The 21,357-nt window shown below is 55.9% G+C and overlaps 5 protein-coding genes across 5 annotated transcripts; 4 read left to right on the top strand and 1 right to left on the bottom strand.

Annotated features, from left to right (window-relative positions):
• The first annotated feature begins 145 nt into the window (after positions 1 to 145).
• Positions 146 to 7,580, top strand: DL89DRAFT_267445 (ATP-dependent DNA ligase). Its single transcript, XM_040887496.1, has 12 exons — positions 146 to 425; positions 553 to 921; positions 1,075 to 1,131; positions 1,408 to 1,504; positions 1,700 to 1,942; positions 2,064 to 2,140; positions 2,415 to 2,500; positions 3,837 to 4,393; positions 4,773 to 4,917; positions 5,773 to 5,858; positions 6,752 to 7,102; positions 7,181 to 7,580. Exons 1-12 carry the CDS (start codon positions 172 to 174, stop codon positions 7,544 to 7,546), a joined length of 2,688 nt encoding a protein of 895 aa, XP_040743856.1. The 5' UTR covers positions 146 to 171; the 3' UTR covers positions 7,547 to 7,580.
• A 733-nt stretch (positions 7,581 to 8,313) lies between these two features.
• DL89DRAFT_153959 (uncharacterized protein) lies at positions 8,314 to 8,925 on the bottom strand. The gene has a single exon (XM_040883589.1). The coding sequence runs from the start codon at positions 8,712 to 8,714 to the stop codon at positions 8,373 to 8,375; it is 342 nt and encodes a 113-aa protein (XP_040743855.1). The 5' UTR covers positions 8,715 to 8,925; the 3' UTR covers positions 8,314 to 8,372.
• Positions 8,926 to 10,402: 1,477 nt separating this feature from the next.
• Positions 10,403 to 12,127, top strand: DL89DRAFT_257482 (zinc-coordinating transcription factor SFP1; the record flags this gene model as incomplete). The annotated part of the gene is made up of 1 exon (XM_040885533.1): positions 10,403 to 12,127. The coding sequence occupies one exon, from the start codon at positions 10,403 to 10,405 to the stop codon at positions 12,125 to 12,127; it is 1,725 nt and encodes a 574-aa protein (XP_040743854.1).
• A 1,788-nt stretch (positions 12,128 to 13,915) lies between these two features.
• On the top strand, positions 13,916 to 20,532 carry DL89DRAFT_235123 (uncharacterized protein). The gene is made up of 9 exons (XM_040884955.1): positions 13,916 to 14,380; positions 14,831 to 15,565; positions 15,635 to 15,718; positions 15,797 to 15,986; positions 16,032 to 16,608; positions 16,744 to 17,038; positions 17,126 to 17,262; positions 17,515 to 19,438; positions 19,493 to 20,532. The coding sequence occupies exons 1-9, from the start codon at positions 13,931 to 13,933 to the stop codon at positions 20,120 to 20,122; spliced, it is 5,022 nt and encodes a 1,673-aa protein (XP_040743853.1). The 5' UTR covers positions 13,916 to 13,930; the 3' UTR covers positions 20,123 to 20,532.
• Positions 20,356 to 21,230, top strand: DL89DRAFT_316362 (uncharacterized protein; the record flags this gene model as incomplete). The annotated part of the gene is made up of 1 exon (XM_040891066.1): positions 20,356 to 21,230. The coding sequence occupies exon 1, from the start codon at positions 20,649 to 20,651 to the stop codon at positions 21,228 to 21,230; it is 582 nt and encodes a 193-aa protein (XP_040743852.1). The 5' UTR covers positions 20,356 to 20,648.
• Between the last annotated feature and the right edge of the window lie 127 nt (positions 21,231 to 21,357).

The raw sequence follows: 21,357 nt of genomic DNA, 5'->3' as shown, positions 1-21,357 counted from the left end.
TGATCTGATCTCCGATCTTTAGATAGATGTCGACGCACTGATTTTTACGCAGCACAGCTTCTGCTTGGAAAAAATAAAATCAAGGACCGATTGTATAAGAACTGCCCAGGAACGCGTCTGCGAAATTGCTGTACAGTTCTTTCCTCCAACATTTTGCTTTCAACGTACTTAATGCAACAGCGAATTGGTCGTCTAGCACTCAGCACTTTTTACTTCCGCAGCTACCAAAGCCTAATTACAACTTCACTTGGTTGTCTTTGCCCTCCCTCCATTTGCAGCATTCGCGCGCAGTTTGCTTTCGACTTTCCGCAGCCACAACAACAGCGGCGCCAGTTTTGTATTAGCTCAGCTAATCCCATATTCCTGCAACACCAGTTGTTCTACCCGAGAAATATCCGCAGCATGAAACAGCATAGAGACATCACGTACGTAGAGCACCATCACCTGTTGAACTGCTTCGGCAATCGGTCAAGACACTAGTCTGCATGGCCATGTCTAGATTCGTGGAGTGGTGATGGACATGCCAGGCTAACACCAGTGTTCAGCATGTAGTTCGTTCTTTGGAGGCATGGCCAAGAAGGGCGTCAACAAGAGTAATGTGAAGAAGCCGGAGACCGGTTCTCCAGGGGCGAGCATGGAGCCGGCCTTGGAGCCATCTGACAGCGATGATGTTTCGATGGCTGAGGGCAAGGAGGAGGAGGAGAAATCAGCCAGTTCGCCCAAGCAGGATAGCACCAGGTCCAAGCGCCGGATTGTTGAGTCAGACAGTGACACCGAGATGACTGAGGTCAAGCCCGCAAAGACGAGCAGATCGAACAAACCCACGAAGGCGGCGTCAGGTGGTAGCTCACCGAGCAAGAAGGCGGTCAAGAAAAAGCCCGCAGCTCAGATGGGGCTGATTGCGACCAAGGATGGTGAAATGTAAGTGGGGTGGCAATGACAAGGCTGCGAGTGCTATGACCCGCGCTGTTTATGTATTTGCTGTCACGCCAGCAAGCAGGTGCCACACAAAGATGGCTATGCAGATATCCTGCGATGTTGACTGACTGTATGCATATATGCCGTGCAACGTAGGGTGCCGTTTTCGGAGCTATGCAAGGTCCTGGAAGCGATCGAGGCGGTCTCGGGCAGGTAGGCTTTGTTGTGCATTTCTTCAGTTCGTCCGCCGATTAGCAGGCCGTGACTGGTGCACCGGTGGGGACATTGGGCAATACTGAGTGAGAAATCTCCGATTCGCAGTGTGGATGCGATGCTCACTGAGAGCCACTTTTACTCTGGGGCACGGAGCGGGTGATATTATTTTGGACGTCCGATGTCAGACCACAGGTCTAGAACAGCCTTTGCAATGCCAGAAGCGACTCTATTAGCTAACTGCCACGAAGCACGCGGTTCCGACTGGTCTTGTAGGCTTGAGATTACGGCCAAGCTGAGGGACTTTTTGATCCAAGTCATGGCCGCCGGCGAAGAGCAGCTTTCTCACGTGGTTATGCTCTGTATGGCGAAGGTAAGCTGGCTGTACAGGGGAGTTTGTCGGCGTGGGCCCCTCGCGAGGGACAGGTGGAGACACGCTGGTAATGGTCTGGCTGTGAAGCCGAGAACCACCCCTCCCCCGAGTACGCCGGGAATTCACGTCTTGCATATCCGTCTGCTACTAATTATAGCCGCGTGTGCGTAACCGGTGCATTGGCAGAATATGTAGGTCGCCCCAGACTATGAAGGCATCGAGCTTGGCATCGGCGAATCGATTCTGCTCAAGGCCATTGCCACGGCGACAGGGCGGCAGCTGCCCAAAGTGAAGGAGGACCACAGGAAGCTTGGTGATCTGGGTGCGGTTGTCGTGGCTAGCAAGTCCAACCAGCGGCTCATGTTCAAGCCAAAGCCGCTGACGGTAACCAAGGTGTTCACGTCGTTCAAGGAGATTGCCATGACCAGTGGTGCCAATGTGAGTAGATGCACCCAGAGTGCCCCACCCGCTAATCCCGCTGTGGTTAGAATGGCCCTGCAGTACCCAAACCCATGCGAATGCGTGATGCTGATAAGCGAATGGGTGCTCTGACATGTAGACTGTGCAGAAGAAACAGAGCCAGATCGCCGGTCTGCTGGCGTCGTGCTCCGACATTGAGGGCAAGTTCCTGATCCGGTAAGTACAACAGCGGCAGCTGATGCCCAGCCAATATGCACACAAGCAGACGCCCACGCAGCAGCATCGCTCTGTCTCACTTGGCCGCTCTATGCTCTGCATTGTGTGTGCGGGTTCATTGTAGTGGGTTGTTTGGAATTCCCGTCTGCTGAAACCGGCATTTATTTGCTGGTCCTAGTATTCTAGAATTTAGATTCCAATAATTCTACTCTGGATTGCTTTCAGCTAATGGGCGTTGAGCTGCCCTGGTGTTTTGCTTGATTCCTGCCTATAGGTCGCTCGAAGGAAAGCTTCGCATTGGTCTTGCCGAGAGCACGGTGCAAACTGCGCTGGCGCAGGCGGCCCTCATTTACGAAGAAGGTAAGAAAGCGCTGCCAGCAAGACATGTCATAGCTGCTGCAGCGCATGTGTGCGTGACTGCATAGGTCAAAATATGCCCGATCCGCCACCAACCCCCATATATGCCTGGCGATATGCGCACTGAGACTTTGAAGCAGATGGGCTGTCGCCCCCTGTTTCAGCAGCACACTGTCGCTCTGCAGGAAAAAGAGCAGCATGAGTGTGGCAGAAAATACAGCTGTGGGTTTATTCACCGCGCACACTTCTTGCCAGTCTGCATCTGGCTCCAGTCAGCCCCGGCCACAGGCCAGTTCCGCTCACCATGTGAAGGCATGCCTTTCTGTGCTTTATCGCTGATCTGCCACACGCCTTCCAGCCACCGTATATTGAAACTGTCCTTTCACATGGCCAGTTCCTAGCTGCCAACACATATCTTGACTCGTCGCCGTGGGAGGCTATTGTCGCTGCTTGTCCTACCCTGGCCTTGGTGCTGGGTGCTTTATTTCCACCCCTGCCGAGCTTTTGATTGGCTGACCGGATATCCAGTCTCTGCCGGCCAATCGTAGCATGTTACCACCATCTGTAACCCAAGTTTTAATGACGCCCAAACAAGCAATCAGTGCAACCACTGCGCTGTCAAGTGGAGACACAGCGCCAACATGTACCCCGTGTTGACTACAGCATTGAAGTTGCGTTGCGGTCGGCTATTTTAGGGAGCAACTGCGCGCCGGTAGCATTTGTGCGTCTCGCTACTGCTAGTGCTGGGAGAGATAGTTGCATGTTAGCGCACCGCGCTTGTGTGAGGATGTGGCCGACATTGTAGCTGTGGTGGTATATCAGCTGCATACTGTACCACACCTCTGGTTGTGGGGAGGAGGTCGCTCTGGTCCCAAAAACTGGCGCTTATGATACTCATGTGTTGGCGCTTTTCTTGTCAGTGTGGATGGGAATTGGATCCAATCCGCTGCTTGGCTTGGCGAAGCGACCTGTGTGCCCGATCTTGATTCCGATCCATATTCCCGTTTTGATGCTGTGTGTCACAGAAAACGATGATATTGACACGGTGTACTGAGTGTGCAGAACCATCGCATCTTAGAAAGGTTCCCACTGCGTTGCCTACCAGTGAGCGAACGGGTGCTATAGCGCCACTGATGTGGTTCTCTATATCGACTGTCCCAGTATATGCCTGCGGTACCAGCACCCCACTGCATGCAAGACGGGCGCTTATCAATCTGGCGTATCAATAATCTCCGCAGAGGAGCGGGACAGCATTGCCAAAATGAGCTATTATGAATATCGCCTTTTTTTTTTTTTCGCTTTGCTGACTGTTGGGTGTGCGCATATTTCTTTGTGGTAGGCGAGGACGCGGACTTGACGCCCAGCGATTTCCAGAAAGCGACCGAAAGCCTGAAGCAGGTGCTCAGCGAGTACCCTGTGTACAGCTCTGTGATCTCGGCGATGTACAAGCATGGGATGAGCAACGTGCATAAGCACTGTATGCTGACGCCGATGCTCCCAGTGAAGCCGATGCTGGCCAAGATCGAGAAGGATGCCAGCGACATCCTGGGGCGGTTTGACGGGGTCGCGTTCACCTGCGAGTACAAGTACGATGGCGAGCGTAGCCAGATCCACTACTCGCAGGAGGCGGACTTGGGCCAGTGCATGATCTATAGCCGGAACTCGGAGAACAACACCAACAAGTACATGGACATTGCGGGATCTGCCAAGGAGTTTGCCAATGCGGGCGTCACGTCGTTCATCCTGGACTGCGAGGCCGTGGGGTGGGATCTGGAGACCGGCAAGATTCTGTCGTTCCAGACGCTCAGCTCGCGCAAGCGCAAGGTGGCCGACGAGTCGGAGATCAAGGTCCGCGTGTGCTGCTTCGTGTTTGATTTGCTCTACCTGAACGGCGAGGTAGGTTGGATGAATAGTGGTGCTTGGGATGATGCACTGATTTTTTGTTTGTTTCTTGCATGTGTTGCATGTCGTCGCCCCCAACATATGCACGTCTGCATATGCGGGAATGTTGGAGGCCCGAGCGAGCATAATGCCGGGGGGCATCATGTGTTTAGCCCGTGCATGCGCGAAAAGGGACCGCTGTTTGTGCTGCGTGTTCACCGCACTTTTGCTATGTGAAGAAAAAAGAAAACCTGCCGTGGGTGGGCACCATTGTTGGCCGAGCATCTGTGCGGTAGGGCCATTCTGGGATTCTTATTCTCGTGCAGATTGATCGAGCAAGGCTGGATCTGCCAAGCATGCGCAACAGGCACGCTCAAAAGCACCATTACTGTAGGCCCTGATCCAGCAGCCGCTAAGGCGACGCCGCGAGCTGCTGCTGCTGCACTTTACGCCCGTGGAAAACAAGTTCCAGTTTGCTGTGTCCAAGGACTGCTCGGCGGTTGAAGACATGCAGGAATTCCTGGAGAAGAGCATTGAAGGTATGTAGCACCGCACCTCCGCCCATTGTGGTCGAGGCTGAACTGAAGATTGGCATATGCGCAGCCTCCCCTCCCCTCCCTGTTTTCTGCGCATTTTTCTTGTGACTGGGACTACATGCGGGAACCGCAGTAGACATGGTGAAGAAAGCACCTATGCAACCACCCCCTCCACCCCTCCCCCTTAGACATTGCGTGGGTACTGCGCTTCTATGGCTCTTCATGTGAGCATTTTTCACAACACGTACTGAAGGGCAGTACTGGATATTTGCCCAAACGTTGGCTGATAATTTCATACCGGCCATTCATTTGAACAACGCGCTTTCTTGTGCCGCATCCTAGAAACCAGTTGTTGCTGGAGCGATACTGCCCGGCATCTACAAACATTGTGGAATGCGCATGCAGCAGCGCTACTGCGTGGCCGGGGCGCGTTGGGTGACGGCTGCTTATCATGTCGCGATATGATGGGCGGGCAGCCCTTGGCACGGAAGACCGCATTTCCGGCATAAGCACCGGGCTGGAATTCTCCTTTTGATCTGCTGGTCTCACGCTCTGGGTGCGGTCCACGGTTGGTGTGCCTCCCCCATAGCACCCACAGCCCACAGTCCACACGACAGAACAGCAGCTTATTAATACCCTAGCGTGGATCCGATTGGGGAGAGGCCTTTGACGCATTTCACCCGAGAGGCGCGACTTTACGGTAATGGATGCGTATTTGGAGGATGTCCGCAGATTCGGGGACGACGGGTGGGGAGTCTTGGGAGCTGCCTTGAGCTATTTTTTGGCTGTGCGGACCTTTTTTACCGCGGCAATCGGTACTAATGCTTTTTGGGGCGGGTGATGGTGCACGCACTGTAGATAACTGCGAAGGCCTGATGATAAAATCCCTTGACGGAAACTCTGCGACTTACGAACCGTCGAAGCGGTCGCTGAACTGGCTCAAGGTATGTTGACCGGTGTGATCCGGTATGCAATGCACACGTATGCACAGGCGGTCAATCAGCAAACCGCTGGTCTGTTTTTTTTCCCATCGATCTGTGCATATTTGCCTAGTGCTGGCCCCTTTCTGCGGGGCGCCTTGCTGGCAGTCCAGATGGCGGTCCCCAGTCTCTCGTATTGCAGATTCAACGGACGCCATGCGTTTGTCTGTGCAGAAAGAGCCGATTATCTCAGAAGGCACATTTGCAGCGGCGGCTGAGGTGTCCAGCCACACTCCTACCGCCACGCTTACCCAGCAAAGGATGAGTCGGCGGGTTCTATTTGCTGGTTCATGCGGTGCGGGTGGATTCTGCAAGAAGTTGCACTTTTCCACAGAGGATTGGAGGGGGTGCAAGTCGGGAGGCTGGTGGCGGTTGGGGTGGCCCATGGGATTGGCAGCATATCCATGTCCATCACATTTTTTCGGCGAGCCAGGGGACGTGGGATTTGCAAGCTGGGCAGATCACTTCGTGGAGTCTGTTTTTACCACACAAACATGCTTTTGATGTGGGACGGAGCGAAGTCATCCGCTGCTTTTCTCGGATTGTGCGGCCTCATGCTTTCACGCGGATGGCCATAGCCATGTATCATACATGCCGACATGGCAAATCAGAGATGGACAGCGTCGCCAAATGAAGCTGTGTTTTTGGATAAGCGAGGTGGGGTGCTGCATGCTGCACCTTCCTAATTTGCTCTCCCTTGGAACAGCGACGAGAGGGAGAAAAGTGCTCTGAATAGTGTTGCTGCTTGCCAATCGCGTGTTTAAAGTGCCACTCTCGCAAGCTGCCCAGATGCGAATGAGGTCTGCACTGCATCATGGCCCCCTGCTGAAATTCCCCGATGGTTTTGCTGTGTGTAGCTCAAGAAGGACTACGTGGACGGGCTGGGCGATTCGCTCGATTTGGTGGTGATTGGTGCGTACTACGGCAAGGGCAAGCGTGTGGGTGCGTACGGCGCGTACCTCCTGGCGTGCTACGATCCAGAGCGCGAGGAGTACCAGACCATCTGCAAGATTGGGACCGGGTTCAGCGACGCGGACCTAGAGGCACATAAGGCGCAGCTGGACCAGAACCGGATCGAAGCGCCAAAGTCGTACTATGCGTTTTCGGATAAAACGAAGCCAGACGTGTGGTTCGAGCCGGCGCAGGTGTGGGAGGTGAAGGCAGCCGATCTGTCGCTGTCGCCGATCTACCAGGCAGCATATGGCGAGGCAAGTATAGTGGGGGTTGTTTCGAAGGGGAGAGGGTGGTTTGTGCAGCACGCTAAAAACCGGCTGTTGACTTTCTAGATCAGCGAGAGCAAGGGCATTTCGCTGCGCTTCCCGCGATTCCTCAGAGTGCGCGAGGACAAGGGCCCTGACGCAGCCACGTCGAGCTCTCAGGTAAGTTGTTTGCTATTTTTGCCCAGTGTGGCATGTGGGTTGGGTTGTTTCGGGAAGACGGCAGCATTCATTTCTGAGCACCGCGCATGGCTTCGCGATTGTCTGAGAAATTCTGTTCAGTTTGTTCGTGAGGCTGCCGTCTCGCGGCATTGTCTGGTGGCCGCTGTCAATCACGATGGCAGCAGCTGGGTCAGATGTGCACTGTGCCCGTTATCCCTAACACCGTCCGCTAACCCGCAGCCAGCCCGAAATGCATCCCTCCCTCATTTGTAGGTTGCCGAAATGTACGAGAACCAGAAGATCAACGGGTAGATGGCATGTCCGGTTTGGGAAATAAATAAACCTGGCTGACAGCAGGAATTTGATGTTTGAACTGCATTCATGTGCATAAGTGACTTTCTTCCTAGGCCGCAGTTCTGGCGTCCATATTGTGTGATAGGCCGAACAATTTGCAGACACTCTTTTCCTCCCCCTGGGATTCGCCTTGCCCGAGGTGTGCATGTATTGGATGCCCGGCGTGTTTTGGGGGATGAGGGGATTCTATTAGCAATGCTAGGCAGGGTGGCTTATAACCGCTTCGTGGCATAACCCGGCCATTCCTAAACAGGCAGCAATTTGGCGCTTGCTAGCGGATCTTCACAGTGCAATATATGCATTCTCTGCCTGGCGTGCATAAACGAGGACAAGCAGCGACGCGGGCGACCTCGCGGGCGGGCTGGCTGGATGGCTGACTACCCTGTCCAAAAGCGGGAATGGTGGATTAGGCTATGCATACATTACAAGAACGGGACATATGGAGCAGGTGCTCGTACGACATGTAGCGTTGGGGGAGGGGCGAGTGATGGCATTGGACGGTTGAATTCAGAAATTAAAAGCACATCCCGTCGAGGAGACGCGCACATCGCTGCTCATCCCACACGCCCCGCCATCGCCGTCACCATCGCCGCCGTCCCAGCGGTGGGCGCTAGAAAAAGACGCTAATCGGCTTGTGATATTAGCCCCTGTGCGAAGGTGGAGTTAAGCCCCGAAGCTTGTTTGGATCGTCTCAATTGCCGGGATTGTGTTGGGGGCCTGGCATACCGGGTCTTGAGGATCCCTTCTAGTGTGAACATTTCAGCGTGTGGAGAGGTGGGCCTGGGTGAAATAGGGCTGTGTGGAGAACATGGGGAAGGGCGCCGATTCGGCGAGCGCTGGCTGGAGGACCTGTGCGGGCATGGGAGAGAGGACGCGTGGAGGGGACGGGGCGCACATGCAGCGCATCGAGGGCCATATTCCCCCCGACGCAAAGTGCCCACAGCCGAACAATCTGCCAGCACAAGCTGGTTCGGCAGCTACAGGCTGCAATTGCGAACAGCCTTGGCCAGCGCCTCCCCTGCTGATGCGCAGCACCCCGCCTGCCCAAATGCTCCTGGTGCGGTACCAGAGCTAGCCTAGGCAGCATTCAGTCTTGGCTGCTTATTGCTGGCTCTCCATCCCGGTGTCGCCCCTCCCCCGCATACGCGCACGCAATGCAGCACTGGGCCTGTGTCCCATGCACGGCTTCTTCACCTTGTCGCATAGCTGGCATGTGCTCCTCGCCGCTGTCCCCGCATACGCAGATTCTGCTGGGTGGCCTGTGATGGCACCACTCTTGGCTCACCAGTGGGCCGTTTCTCGAGTCTCGCTTGCTGTGCGTCTGGCCGGCGCTGGCTTGCTCACGGCACAGCGGCCTGCCATGCGATACGGCCCCGACCACTCAGCAGCACCTTGGCAGGAACAGAGACGACAGAGCTTCAGCAGCCAAAAAGAAAAGCCACAGTAGAGTACCTCGCCGGGTCGCCAACCCACCCCCCAGAGGCCAGTAAGAAACACGCAGGGGGGTGTTACTGCCAGTGTTGCAACCCCCCCTCTGCGCGGGCAAGGTCGGCCCTTGTTCTGGTTTTTGTTTTCTGGCGGCGAGCGGGCGTGTGGAGGCAGCCAGGTTTTGGCCCACCCGCCCACCACGATTTCTCGCTGAGGCCTAGATAATGTCGCCTAGCAGGAACGCTAGAAAATATAAAGCCCATGGCTAGCGCGTATCCAGCCCCTTCCGACATCGTTCATTCTACTTCTCTTACTTTTTCCACCTTCTCCCCCTCGCCGCTCGTTTTTGTGTGTTGACCTTTTTTATAACTCCTTTTCTGCGCATACTCCTAATCGCCTCTTCTCTTTGAGCACCTTTTCTCTTTGAGCACGTCCACTTTCGTCCTTGTATCTTATCTTAATCTCTTCCGCCTTTGAACCTGTTGATAGACATAAAACGGCTCTAGTCACAACATGTCCTTGCGAATGTCACAGCACACCACCACATCGCCCTTCACATTTTCGCCGTCTACGGCGTCTGCCGGCGCTTCCCGCCTAGAGTATGTATACCAGCCCTCCCTGTTCCAACATTCTTGCTAGAGCCAGGCCCATCTCTGATGAAAGCCCCATCGCCGGTTTCACATCAGCGACATTGTCGCTGTCTGGTTTTACTGGCTCCTCAGCCCCCGTCGTGGAATAATCGTGTCTGCCTTGCTTGTTTTGTCTGGCGCGCGCTTGGGATCATACAAGGGCCTATGCTCGTCGTCATGGTCGCACACGAAGGCCCGCGATCTTAACTCTTTGTGCTGTCGTCTCACTTCAGCCCTTATGTCAATCAGCTACAAAAAAGCTGTGCGACGTAGCAGCTGGAATATACCGCCGTCTGGGCTTTCCTATTGATTTACTGGCTCGCCGCCCGCTGGGTGTGTCCCCCTCTTCTGCTCTTTGGGATGCGACTCGCTGGTTTGTTTTTGGGGAACGAAATAGAAAAAATGGCCCATAGGGGGATTTGCACTCTTTAGCCAGAGCACTTTTTGGCCGATTTGCCTGCCTGCCACTGCTCCTTAAAAGGCTTGGTGTGGGCGACGGGCCGCCTTCTCCTGCTGATTCTGCAGCTTCATACATCCCAGTCCTCCTCTCCTGCGTGTGCGCTCTTTTATATTCTCCACCTTCGTTTCCCCCCTCCCGGTTTCTACCTGGCTATATTTATTCCCACTTGGATTTTCTCTCACCTTTCCTCCCCCGGCTGTCTCCCTATTACCAACCAACCCATCTGTTTCTAATATCCTCCTTTTCTCCTCTATTACTATGATGGTAAAACAAAATAGGCTTCTTGAGCTTCCCGCAATCGGCGTCCCCTCCACATCTCACATCTCACAGCAGCCACAGCAGCAGCCACCCATGGTCGACGAGGACTTTTACTATCCTCGCGACCTTGAGGCCAGCTTCTGCCGTGACTTCAGCTGCTGCGGCCTTGTGCTCAACGACCTGCACGACCTCCTCCAGCACTACGAGGAGTGTCATGTGCGGTTTGAGGACGACGAGGCTCAGGCCGATCTTGCAGATGACTGCTTCTTTGACGACGAGTGGGCGTCGGCTGACTGCTTGGTTGATGCGCCAGCGGCCACTGATTTGTCAGGTTTCGGGCTGACCCTGGAGCAGCAGCTGATTCTCAATGCTGCGACCACAGCTACAAACACAGCCGTGTGCTCGCCGGCCCTGAGCCCTGTGGCAGCCCCCGGCGACATCTCCTCGATCTCCCCCAAGGTCACCACCGGTGCCTCCCACAGCACAGCCTCGTCGGCCCGCAACACGCCGCCGCTGTCGCCTTCCCACACCGCCTCGTCGTCGGCCATCAGCTCGCCGCAAGAGACCTCGCTGTCGTACCCCTCCATCGATGCCGCCCTGGCTGGCGGACGGAAACGCGGTGCGATCGCTGATAGCGAGTGCACAGCCGCAGGGGCCATGAAGAAGCAGGCCACGCTGGGCGGAGCAAAGCCCGTCACGACGTCTGTGGACCTGTCGTTTGCAAGCACAGCCCTGGGCTTGTACGACGACGACATTATTGCAGCCCTGGCGTCTGCCACCGATCCTCTGTTCCTGTCCTCGGTAGCTGCTGCCGCTGCTGGCCAGGACGACAGCGACAATGCCAAGCACGCAAACAATGCCGCTGCTGCTGCGGTTGCTGCAAGCACCACGCTGGCCCAGGCCGCCAGTGCTGCGGTCGCTGCTGTTGCCTGTGACGACTCTGACGACGAGGTCCACCTGCCGCCCAGCGTCACCGCCGCGATGGCTGGCGCCGTTGCTGCTGCTGCTGCTGCCAAGGCCCACGGTCTGCTGCCGCGCGACGACAAGCCCTACCGGTGTCCGGTATCGGGCTGCGACAAGGCCTACAAGAACCCCAACGGGCTCAAGTACCACAATCTGCACGGCCACTGCAGCATGGGCGAGGAGGCGCTTGGCGTGTCAAAGCCCTACAAGTGCCGTGTGCCCGATTGCTACAAGGCGTACAAGAACCTCAACGGGCTCAAGTACCATGTCCAGCACGCCCACTGCGCCATGATTCCGTCAATCCGGGACCTGCCCCCCAATGCCACGCCCGCTGAGGTTGCTGCCGCTGTCGCTGCTGCTGCTGCCGCTGCTGCTGCTGCCGCATCCAACCACAGCAATGCTGCTCCTGCCCCTGCCGCCCGTCTGCCCCCTGCCAAGCCTGTGGGTGTCCCGGCCCACCACCCGCCTGCGCCCCAGAGACCAGTCCCCAGCACCGTGCGTGGCCCTGCCATGCCCCAGAACGGCTCGCGGCCCGCACCGGTCTTCCGCACCCCCCAGCAGCAGCAGCTGCCGCAGCGCCGGCCCATGGCCACGCCTGCCGGTCCCCGGCCCATGGCCCGCCCGCTGAACTCTGCGCTGCCGCCGCGCGCCCCGGCAATGGCCGCCAAATCGGTGGCTCCGGCCCCTCGTGCTGCTGCCCCACAGCAGCCGCGCCAGCCGCAACAGCAGGTTCGGGCACCCGCTGCGACTGCCTCGTGCTAAGCCATCCGCGGGCTGTGCTTCCTCGCCCGCACTGGCAGCACCCCAAAAAAAGATATCCATCTCTGTACAAAATCTCGTTCCGTTTCCTCTAACCCGAAGGGGGGTCTGGCTCTTGGGCGCGGGCTCTCTTTGTCCCTTGCCCATGGCGAGGAAGAGGACCCGGCCATATCGTGCGCATTTCGGAGGCTAAACAAAATTATTTCTGTTGCTTGGTGTCTTTTTTTTTTTTCTTCACTGTATTTTCACTTCTTTTAGCTTCTCCAAAATATTTCAATTTTTCATTATTATCCTCTATCTGAAAGTTTGGTGCTGTGCACTGTTTCCAGCAGCATGGGGGCGCTGGCCGGGCCAGGCTCTGGAGAGAGTCTCGGAAAGGGATGGCCAGGGCGCGCTCCACGCTACAAATCAGAAAAGGTGCATGACCTCCACACCTGCCTGGCTATGCGGGGGTGGGCAGGCAGCAGGGGCTGGTGCGCACTCCGACAAATAATCAGCTGTAGGGCCGATATTTGCCAACATCCGATAAACAGGAAACCCCTCCTTCTAGTATGCTATGTGAAATTAGGCAGTTACCTATATAGCAGTAGCACGTTTCCCCATATTTCGGCGGCCCTGCTGCTACAAGGGCCAGCGTCAACAACTCAACATCAACAACATACCATTGCCGGCTTCCCGACCTTTGAGCAAAGCAGCATCTCAGCTTTCACGGATCAACCGCAAACTAATCTTCACTCCTGCCTCGTGTAACAGAAACGCAGCCTTTTCCCCGCTGGTAACACTGTTTGAAACTGTCGCGCCTAGACGGCATTCTGCCCGCTTTGGGCCGCTTTGCTGGGGATTTGTTCTGCATTTGTGGGATCACATAATCCACTCTCCGTGGCATGCCCTACACATCTTGGCGTCGTAAGTTACGGGTGCCTGCTACCCGAAGCCCATCCATTTTTCAGTTGCTCTATTGTTTATTTGTACCCCTGTTGCTGCATCTATCTTACACACAATCACTCCTTTACCAATAATATCCGGATTACAAACAGAGCCCTGATGACCGCCGATTTCGATCGTTCCGGCGACCTGGCAGGGCCCGTGCCCACGACACTGCACCTACTACTCTCGGCCATGTATGGCTTCTTCAGGTCGCTGCTGGACGCCCTGGTCCACGCCTGCTTGCGGATATCAATGCCGCCAACTGTCCAGTTCATTGACTCGCCGGCGTTTGGTATTTTCGGTCAGCTAAATGACGCTGGAACCGCCTTCCGCCGGTCCATCTCGCGGTGTGGCTCGTCAATTGCGCGACCCAATGTTAGTGGAATCCCCCGGATCGTGCATGACGAGCATGGGGGCGACGGATGGAGCCAAGTAGTCAGTCAACGGAGGATATCGAAGATGTTCGTTGACCAGTACGCTACCGGCATGATTAGCCAGATTGCAGAGGCAAGGCGGCAGTCGCTGCCTGTGCCGAGCTTGTCACCTGGCAGCAGTCGGCCGAGCAGCCGGGCAAGCAGTGTCGGGTCAAGAGACCGCAGCCTGAGTGTGCAGGAGGAAAACGGGCGGGAGACTAGAGCAAATTTGCTGCTGGTGCCAGAGGCAGCGGCACAGCCAGGCACCCGGAAGCGCGCGCTGGGCGAGGGTGCAGGGCCCACTGGGCTACTGGCGCCAAATACCCCGGCAGTGCCAAGCGAACACGGGTTGGACTCGGACGCAGACTCGGCGCGCTGGGCTCCAGAAGGCATGGCACAGCTCGCGCAGTATTCCCTGGAATGCAAGCCAGGCAGTTCACAGGACTTGGGTCTGCGCGGACACTCCATGGGCATATTCTCGCCGACGAACCTGGTACGTGTCTGGCTGGCACGCTTGTTCTCGCACCGCCTCACCAGCTGTCTAATGACGGCCTTGCTGCTGGCGTATTTTTGCGTGTGCGCGTCCGAGAACCTCGACAGCCCCGAGCCCCACGGCCTGGTCGATTCGTGGCCAAGGGCTATTCGCAGCACCCTGTTTTTTGTGTTCACCATGGAGATGATGGCACGTATCATCGTCACGGGCTTCTTGTTTGACCAACAGCTCACACCGACTGATTTCTACGTTAACATCGTGGGCAAGATACCAGCGGTCAGGTGGCTCTGGAAGCCAAAGGACAAGACTGAGCAGCAAGGCCGGCCCTGTGGGAGGCGGCGGCGCAGACATAGGCGCAGGCAATCGCAGCACAGCAGCAGACCCAGTGCCCCAATGGTGCCACAGAAGCCGCCTAGGCTGCAGGTCCCCGAAAGCCCCAATCAGGCCGACGCTGCCTTGGGAGATCGACAGCAAACCGCTGGCGACGCGGCCACCACTCAGGGAACCCGCCTGTCGCCTAGTGTCATTCCTTCGTCGACATCCCGGTCATCGTATACAGTATCGACAATCTCTGGCATCATCCATGACATTGCCGTGCATCGCACCCCCAACACGCGCATTCGTCGCGAATCGCCAAATCCGTCGACTCCGCCCGGGTCACCTGAGTGGTCTGACGAGGAGCCGGCGCAGAACGGCCATAGGCGGCTTCGGCGCCATCGTGATCGCAGCCCCAGTGTCAGCGATGGGAATGCGAGTCCATATGACGGGTATAGCTCCGGCAGCAACCACCTGTCGCGTCGCCAGTCAATCACCAGCAACGAATCTCTATACGGGTCTACTGGGGTGTTGCGCGAGACACCATGCCAGTACGAGTATAAAGGCAATGCGCATGTATCAGGGCCAATGCGGCCATTTCTCCGGCACACGTACAACCGGCTCGACCTGGTCTCGCTGGTTGCCTTCTGGGTTGCTGCAGCAATCTCGTCCACGCACAGACACAAAGAAGTGATCACGCTTCTTGACGCCCTGGCTGCGATCCGCTTCGTGCGCTTCATGAGCCTGACGCCTGGGTCGTACTCTGTCATCGGTTCGCTCAAGCGTAGTGCGCCAATGCTCGGCAAAGTGTCGCTCTATATGGGCTTTTTCTTCCTGCTGTTCGCATGCTTGGGCGTGACAATCTTCCGCGGCGCATTCTCCCGCCGGTGCATCTCAGCAGCCACGCTGGAGTCGGCCGTGCCGGAGCGCTACTGCTGCAGCTACATGGAGAATGGCCGACGCCAGCCGTATTTGGTCGGTTCCGGTACTCCGACAGTGAATCAGTCGCCGCGCGCATATGCGTGTCCACAGGGCCAGATTTGCATGACCGTTGGCAACCCGTCGAACAGTCTGATGAACTACGACAATATTTTTGCCTCTGCCGTGCAGGTATTTATTGTCGCATCAGCGCAGGGCTGGGCAGACATTATGTACATTGTCATGGACTCGATCTCGTATGTTTCATCCGTCTACTTTGTCTCGTGCGTCATGATCATCCAGCTGTGGCTCATCAACCTGTTCGTCGCTGTCACCAACGAGGCATTTGCAAAGATCCGTGAAGAGGCCGACCGCGTGCGTATCATTGAGGGGCCAAACCCTGTGGCAGGTGTCAAGAGGCTGCTGCAGCCAATCCTGGGGCAGTGCAAGCTCGGGAAGGAGCCCGTGCCTGCGTGGAGACGCCTGACACCCGAGGAAGTTGAGCGTGCAGGTGGATGGCGGAACCGCGTGCGGGCACGATGGATTCGGCTCCGTGCTACGCTGCACAGGTGGATGGTGCCGGTGGCCAAATGGACGGGATTCCAGGGAACCCAGGATTTCTGGTGCTTTCTGGTCATTGTCGACATTTACTACAAGGTTGTCTGGCGTGTCGACAAGTCGGACCACACGGTCGCATCCTACCAGACAATCTCAAAGGTGGCCTCGGCCATGTTTGGCGTCGAAATTGTCGTACGCATGGCGCGCGCATGGCGCATTTGCCCGAAGCCGCGGACCGGTATAAACTACATTTACAACACGCTGATGCTTGACGGCAGGCCAGTGCTCAATATCGTCGACTCCATTATCGCCGTAGCTGATATTATCATGGAGTTTGGCCGCTTTTCGGACTCACAGGCCCACCGCATCATGTACGTGTTTTCGTCACTACGCACGTACCGCCTGATTGAGAACTTTCCAAAGACACGCGCCTTGATGCATAAGATCAAGGGGTCGATACCCGGTCTGCTCAACGTCATGGTGACCATTGGCCTGACAATTTGCCTGGGCGCCGCTATCTCAATGCAGCTGATCGGTGGATATGTGCCGGCAGAAGACGACGACGGCAGTTTTATCCAGATGCGGTACAACACATATCCACACGCACTGCTATCCACATATCAGCTGTTTTCGGGCGCCGACTGGACTGACCTGCTGTGGGAGGCAACTGGCCAGATGCAGGACAAGAATGAGAATTGGCTCGTGGCCATCTACATGTGCGCCTTCTACTACTTCACAAACTACATTCTGCTGAACATGATGATCGCCCTGATCATGGACAACTTTGAGACCAGCGAGAAGGAGAAACGCATTCGCCAGCTCGCAGAGTTCCACAACTCGCTAACCCGCACAACCGCCAGGTACAAGCGCAGCATCGTCAGTCGCTGGAACCCGTACTTGTACATCACGCCCAACTCAGCGTATGCGGATGCCCACAACGTCTCAAAGTCCCTGGCTAAGCCGGCGTCGCACCAGAAGGACAAGGACAAGGACAGCGACGATAACAACGATGATGCTGTGCGGCAGCCAGTCATCGACAAAGGCAAGGGCGTCGACCATGAGGGCTGCGGTACGGGCGTGTCGTCGGAGATCATGATCGATGTCGGCAGCAGTTCCAGCGAATTGCGGTCGCGCGGTGGACGCAGATCTGGCAGCGGGGTTAGTTCTACCGGAGTCTTGCGGTCGCCGCGGATCAGCATTTCACAGAGTGGCAACAGGTTGGAGGTCGGTGGTATGCAGGGCATCTTGTTTGGCAAATCGTCGGCGGAGCAGCGCATTGTCGCACAAGAAGTCAGCGATATCCCCCACTCACCGATCACCCCGGACCAGCGCAGCGTGGATGGTGGCGAGAGTGATTCGGATCGGGCTGCCGCCGAGCGGTGGGAGACTGCCCGGCGTGAATTCGAGTCTGCACACCCGACGTACAACAAGTCGCTGTTTCTGTTTGCGCCTGATAGCATGTTCCGCCAAATATGCTACATGCTGGACACTGGCTTTCGGTTCTCCGAGGATGCGTTTGGTGACGATACAGCATTGTGTGAGGCTTCAAAGTTCAGCACTACCTTTGGGAGTAACTCAGATGCGGTTGACACGACGGGTACACTGTCTAGCCAGGCAGACAAAGAGGATGATGCAGGTGAGAACGAGAAGACCGGCGTGCATGGACCGATCTGCTACCCACCACCACTCAAGCGCTCACACCGGGCAACGACTGTGCCGCGGATGCTATGGCAGCAAAAGGATGGCGCAAACCGCCGTCCTGCAAGCTTCAGAACGACACCTAAATACTGGCGCTGGGCGCACTATGCGTGGGAGGCTCTCGGCTTCGCGGTCACCATTTTATCGATCATGGTTCTGTGTATCGACACACCCATTAGGCGCAAGCATATCATGGACTCGGGTCAGATGGGGCAGTTCTCGTGGTTCTTCTTCACAACCATGGCGCTTGGCATATTCTGCACGATTGAGATTGCCATCAAAGCAGTTGCTCATGGGTTTGTGCTGGCACCGCATGCCTGTATGAAGTCCCCATGGAACATCATTGACTTGCTCGTGTCTGTGTCGCTCTTCGTCAGCCTACACACACTGGTCGGTGGATCCAATATGACGCGGTTTATTCGGTTTCTGCGGTCGCTGCGGTCTCTCCGGCTGATCAGCAAATTCAAGGATGCGCGGGATGCCTTCAACAACCTGCTGGTGGGCAGTGCCGCACGCATCATTGTGGCTCTGTGGATCATGCTGCTGCTCTTGATTCCATGCGCGATCCTGGCGCACAACATGTGGTACGACATGCTGTTTGCCTGCAACGACGACAGCGTTGACGGGCGCGTTGGGTGCATTGGCGAATATTTTGACTCGGACTTGGGAATTCTGATTCCGCGGATCTGGGAAAACCCGCGCAACTACAATTTTGACACATTTGGCAGTGCGCTCAGCATATTGTTCACAGCCATTTCGAACGAGGGCTGGACCGACGTTATGAGCAATACCATGGCAATCCGCGGAATCGACCTGCAGCCGCGCCCAAATCACTCGTGGTGGAATTCGCTCTGGTGGGTTGCATACATATTCTTTGCCACGATATTCATCCTCTACATCTTCATTGGCATAATCGTCGCTAGCTACACGCAGCGCACAGGCACTGCGTTTCTCACTACCGAACAGCGACGCTGGCTTGATCTGAAGATCCAACTGCGCGGAACTCACCCGCCAACACTGCCTCGGACACTGCAGAAAAAGGGATTTCGCCGGTGGTGCTTTATGGCGTCGATCAAGACCAATACCTGGTATTCGCGCACCCTCACAGCTGCCGCGCTGGCAAACTGCGTCGTTCTACTGACAGTGTACCGCGACCGCTCAGCTGAGATAGACAAGGTTCAAAAGTGCTTCAGGTACGCGTCGTACATTGTGTTTGTGCTGGACTTTGGCATCAACATGGTCGGTATGGGCGTGCGCGCAACATTGCGCAATGCAAACTACCAGCTGCTGATTCTGTGTGGGCTCATTATCATACTGTTCGAGTTCATGTTCACGACCCTTGGCGCTGCATCTTTGGGCTCTGTGATGCTGCTCTACAAGCTCATGTTGATTTCCGACACGCTCAACGAGCTGACACGCATGATTATCGGCGGCTTCCGACCGATCCTGATTCTGTTCTGGGTCTGGATGGTTATGACTTTAATCTTCACTCTTTTGACGGTTGAGCTGTGGGGGCTGACGCGCGCTGGGCCGGAGACATCAGCACATGCAAATTTCTGGTCGTTCTTGCCGGCATTCCTGACCCTGCTGCGATTCAGTTACGGCGAGAATTGGAACTACCTGATCACCGACCTGCAGGTTCAGTATCCGCACTGTGTCCAGTCTTATAACGGCAGCTATCTGCAAACGGACTGTGGGCAAACGGGCCTGACATACCTGATCTTCTTCACATACAACCTGGTGTCCATGTACATCTTTGTCAATGTGTTTATTGGCGTGGTCACAGACAACTTCCAGTACTGCTACCAGTCCTCATCGTCATACAAGCTCCTGACCCGCCAAGAGATCCGCCAGTTCCGCGTTACATGGTGGCGGTTCGATCCGGAGGGCACCGGGTATATTCCACGCGAGAAATATGCTGCCTTCTTTAGTAAGCTGAAGCCACCGTTCAATGTTGGCATGTATGGCGATCGGCTTAAACTTAAGCATCTGGTCAAGGCGCTGAAGCGGCCGCCACATGGCAAAGACAAGGTTGTGCACGTCGAGATCGACCGCGTGCGGTACACACACGGCAATTTCGATGCCTACACACATCCCGGCCACGACAACGAGCCCCTACAGTACGACCTGAACATCACTGAGCTTGAGCACTGCCTACAACATGCTGACCCCTACCAGATGATGTTGAATCGGCGTGAGTTCAACCGGATCTACCAAGAGGCGTTGCTGATAGATGACCCGAAGCGTGGCATGGGCTTCACCCAGATGCTGGTATTCCTGGCACGCAAAAAAATGGTTGACCCTGCGACAGCATTTCTGGTCGAAGAGACGCTTCGGTACAACGATCTTGCCGAACAGGTCGACGAGGTTTTGCGTCAAAAGTTTGTTGAGGACGTCATCATTTCATCTGTGCGTCGCCGCAAGTTTCTGACCGCCATGAAGCTGCATCGCAGCCTACAGGGATTGCAGAGCCGCAAGCAGTCGCTGAGAGTCCCGATATCCATGCCTCATCCAACTCTGCACCAAGCCGAAGATGGCCCGCCTATTCCACTTGTCCGTGTACATCAGCCTGAACTGCAGGTGGATACAACGGGAATACAGCGCTCGACTATATCAAACTGTGAGCCACTCTCCCCTCCGGCTGTCTATCTCTTTGTCACCGGACCCGGCACCTGAGAGGCTAGACACGCAGTTCGTAGTCTCCAGATCTACGTCGACTACACTAGAACAGTCAGTAAGGAAGAATGAGTGTGGCTCACAAGCTTCCCATTCGTCGAGTTTGCCAAGCGTCGTGGGCTTGCGGTCAAGTCCTGGGGTTGGCCCAGCAATCGGGTCGCCAGATCTGCTGCCACTTCCTTCATTGACTGGTTATCAAATAGGGAGCCCAGATCAACGACAAGGGCCTCCTTGTCAGCAGCGCGATGATAATACACCACCCCACACTAGATCCCGCAACGGATCCCTTCCCAAGTGACAGAGTACTACGTTTTACCATACACACAATTGTTGATATAAGCTGAGGGTTTAAACATCGAGGGTCCTTATGAAGTCTCATTTACAAGGCAATAAAGAGCGTCTCGTGTCTGCATATAAAAGGAGTGCAATCCAGACAGCCATGGAGAGCCTCAGCATCAGCAAGCACTAGTCCTGCCTTTCTCTCAATATACTTCTCTCTGCTACTCTGTCAATTCTCAACTGCATCATGAAGTTCACTGCCATTGCCTTCCTTGCCTCAGCCGCTCTTGCCCAGCAGCAGCAGGGTCCCGTGCACCGCATGCAGGATGTCCTGCCAACCCCACCTGCCACCAACATTGCCCCGCAGTTCGAGATGCCAGGCATCCAGCCCAACATTCCGGTTCCCAACGTCGAGGCAACTGAGCCCATGCAGTCTGCTGTGGCCCGCCTGGCTTCGTTCTTTGACTTTTCGCACATTTCGGGCGAGAGCACTGACACGCCGACGGTTGTCACCCATGTGTTTGATCCGGCTACGGGCAGGTTCACCCACCTGTCGTACAATGTGGTGCAGAACGGCAACGCGTACTATGTGCCGGTGTGCAGCGTCGACTCGATTGTGCAGGCTGGGTCGTCGGCTGTTCCAGCCAGCGATAGCTGCCAGTACGGCATCCAGCTGATGCCGGTGCCGCGCAATGCGGCCAGCGTGATGCTCAGGGCCATGCGCATGGTACTCAGGCTACTTGCACGCGTTCCGAGACTGCTGCCTGTGATTCTGGGTGGCCAGCCTGGTGCTGGCGAGTACACCTTTGCGGACCAGCCACAGATGTAGGATGTGGGTACTAGCTTTTTACCACATGCTGTTTGGCAGACACTCTGCACTTCCATACTGCCTCAATAAATGTTGTCCCTTGAGATCGCTTATACAAAATAATGCCTGTGCAAAGTATGCGGCTGCT

The sequence above is a fragment of the Linderina pennispora genome (assembly GCF_002104995.1).
Source record: "Linderina pennispora strain ATCC 12442 chromosome Unknown DL89scaffold_6, whole genome shotgun sequence".
NCBI lineage: Eukaryota > Fungi > Kickxellomycota > Kickxellomycetes > Kickxellales > Kickxellaceae > Linderina > Linderina pennispora.
The sequence above is the reverse complement of the archived record's forward strand: the minus strand, read 5'-3'. Positions and strand labels throughout refer to the sequence as shown.

Coding starts and splice junctions, on each gene's coding strand:
- DL89DRAFT_235123 (XM_040884955.1), top strand. CDS start 13,931: ATGGGCATATTCTCGCCGACGAACCTGGTACGTGTCTGGCTGGCACGC. Junction 15,566..15,634: donor TCCGTGAAGAGGCCGACCGC/GTGCGTATCATT, acceptor ATCCTGGGGCAG/TGCAAGCTCGGGAAGGAGCC. Junction 15,719..15,796: donor CAGGTGGATGGCGGAACCGC/GTGCGGGCACGA, acceptor ACGGGATTCCAG/GGAACCCAGGATTTCTGGTG.
- DL89DRAFT_153959 (XM_040883589.1), bottom strand. CDS start 8,714: ATGCTGCCTAGGCTAGCTCTGGTACCGCACCAGGAGCATTTGGGCAGG.
- DL89DRAFT_267445 (XM_040887496.1), top strand. CDS start 172: ATGCAACAGCGAATTGGTCGTCTAGCACTCAGCACTTTTTACTTCCGC. Junction 922..1,074: donor GCGACCAAGGATGGTGAAAT/GTAAGTGGGGTG, acceptor CGTGCAACGTAG/GGTGCCGTTTTCGGAGCTAT. Junction 1,132..1,407: donor ATCGAGGCGGTCTCGGGCAG/GTAGGCTTTGTT, acceptor CTGGTCTTGTAG/GCTTGAGATTACGGCCAAGC.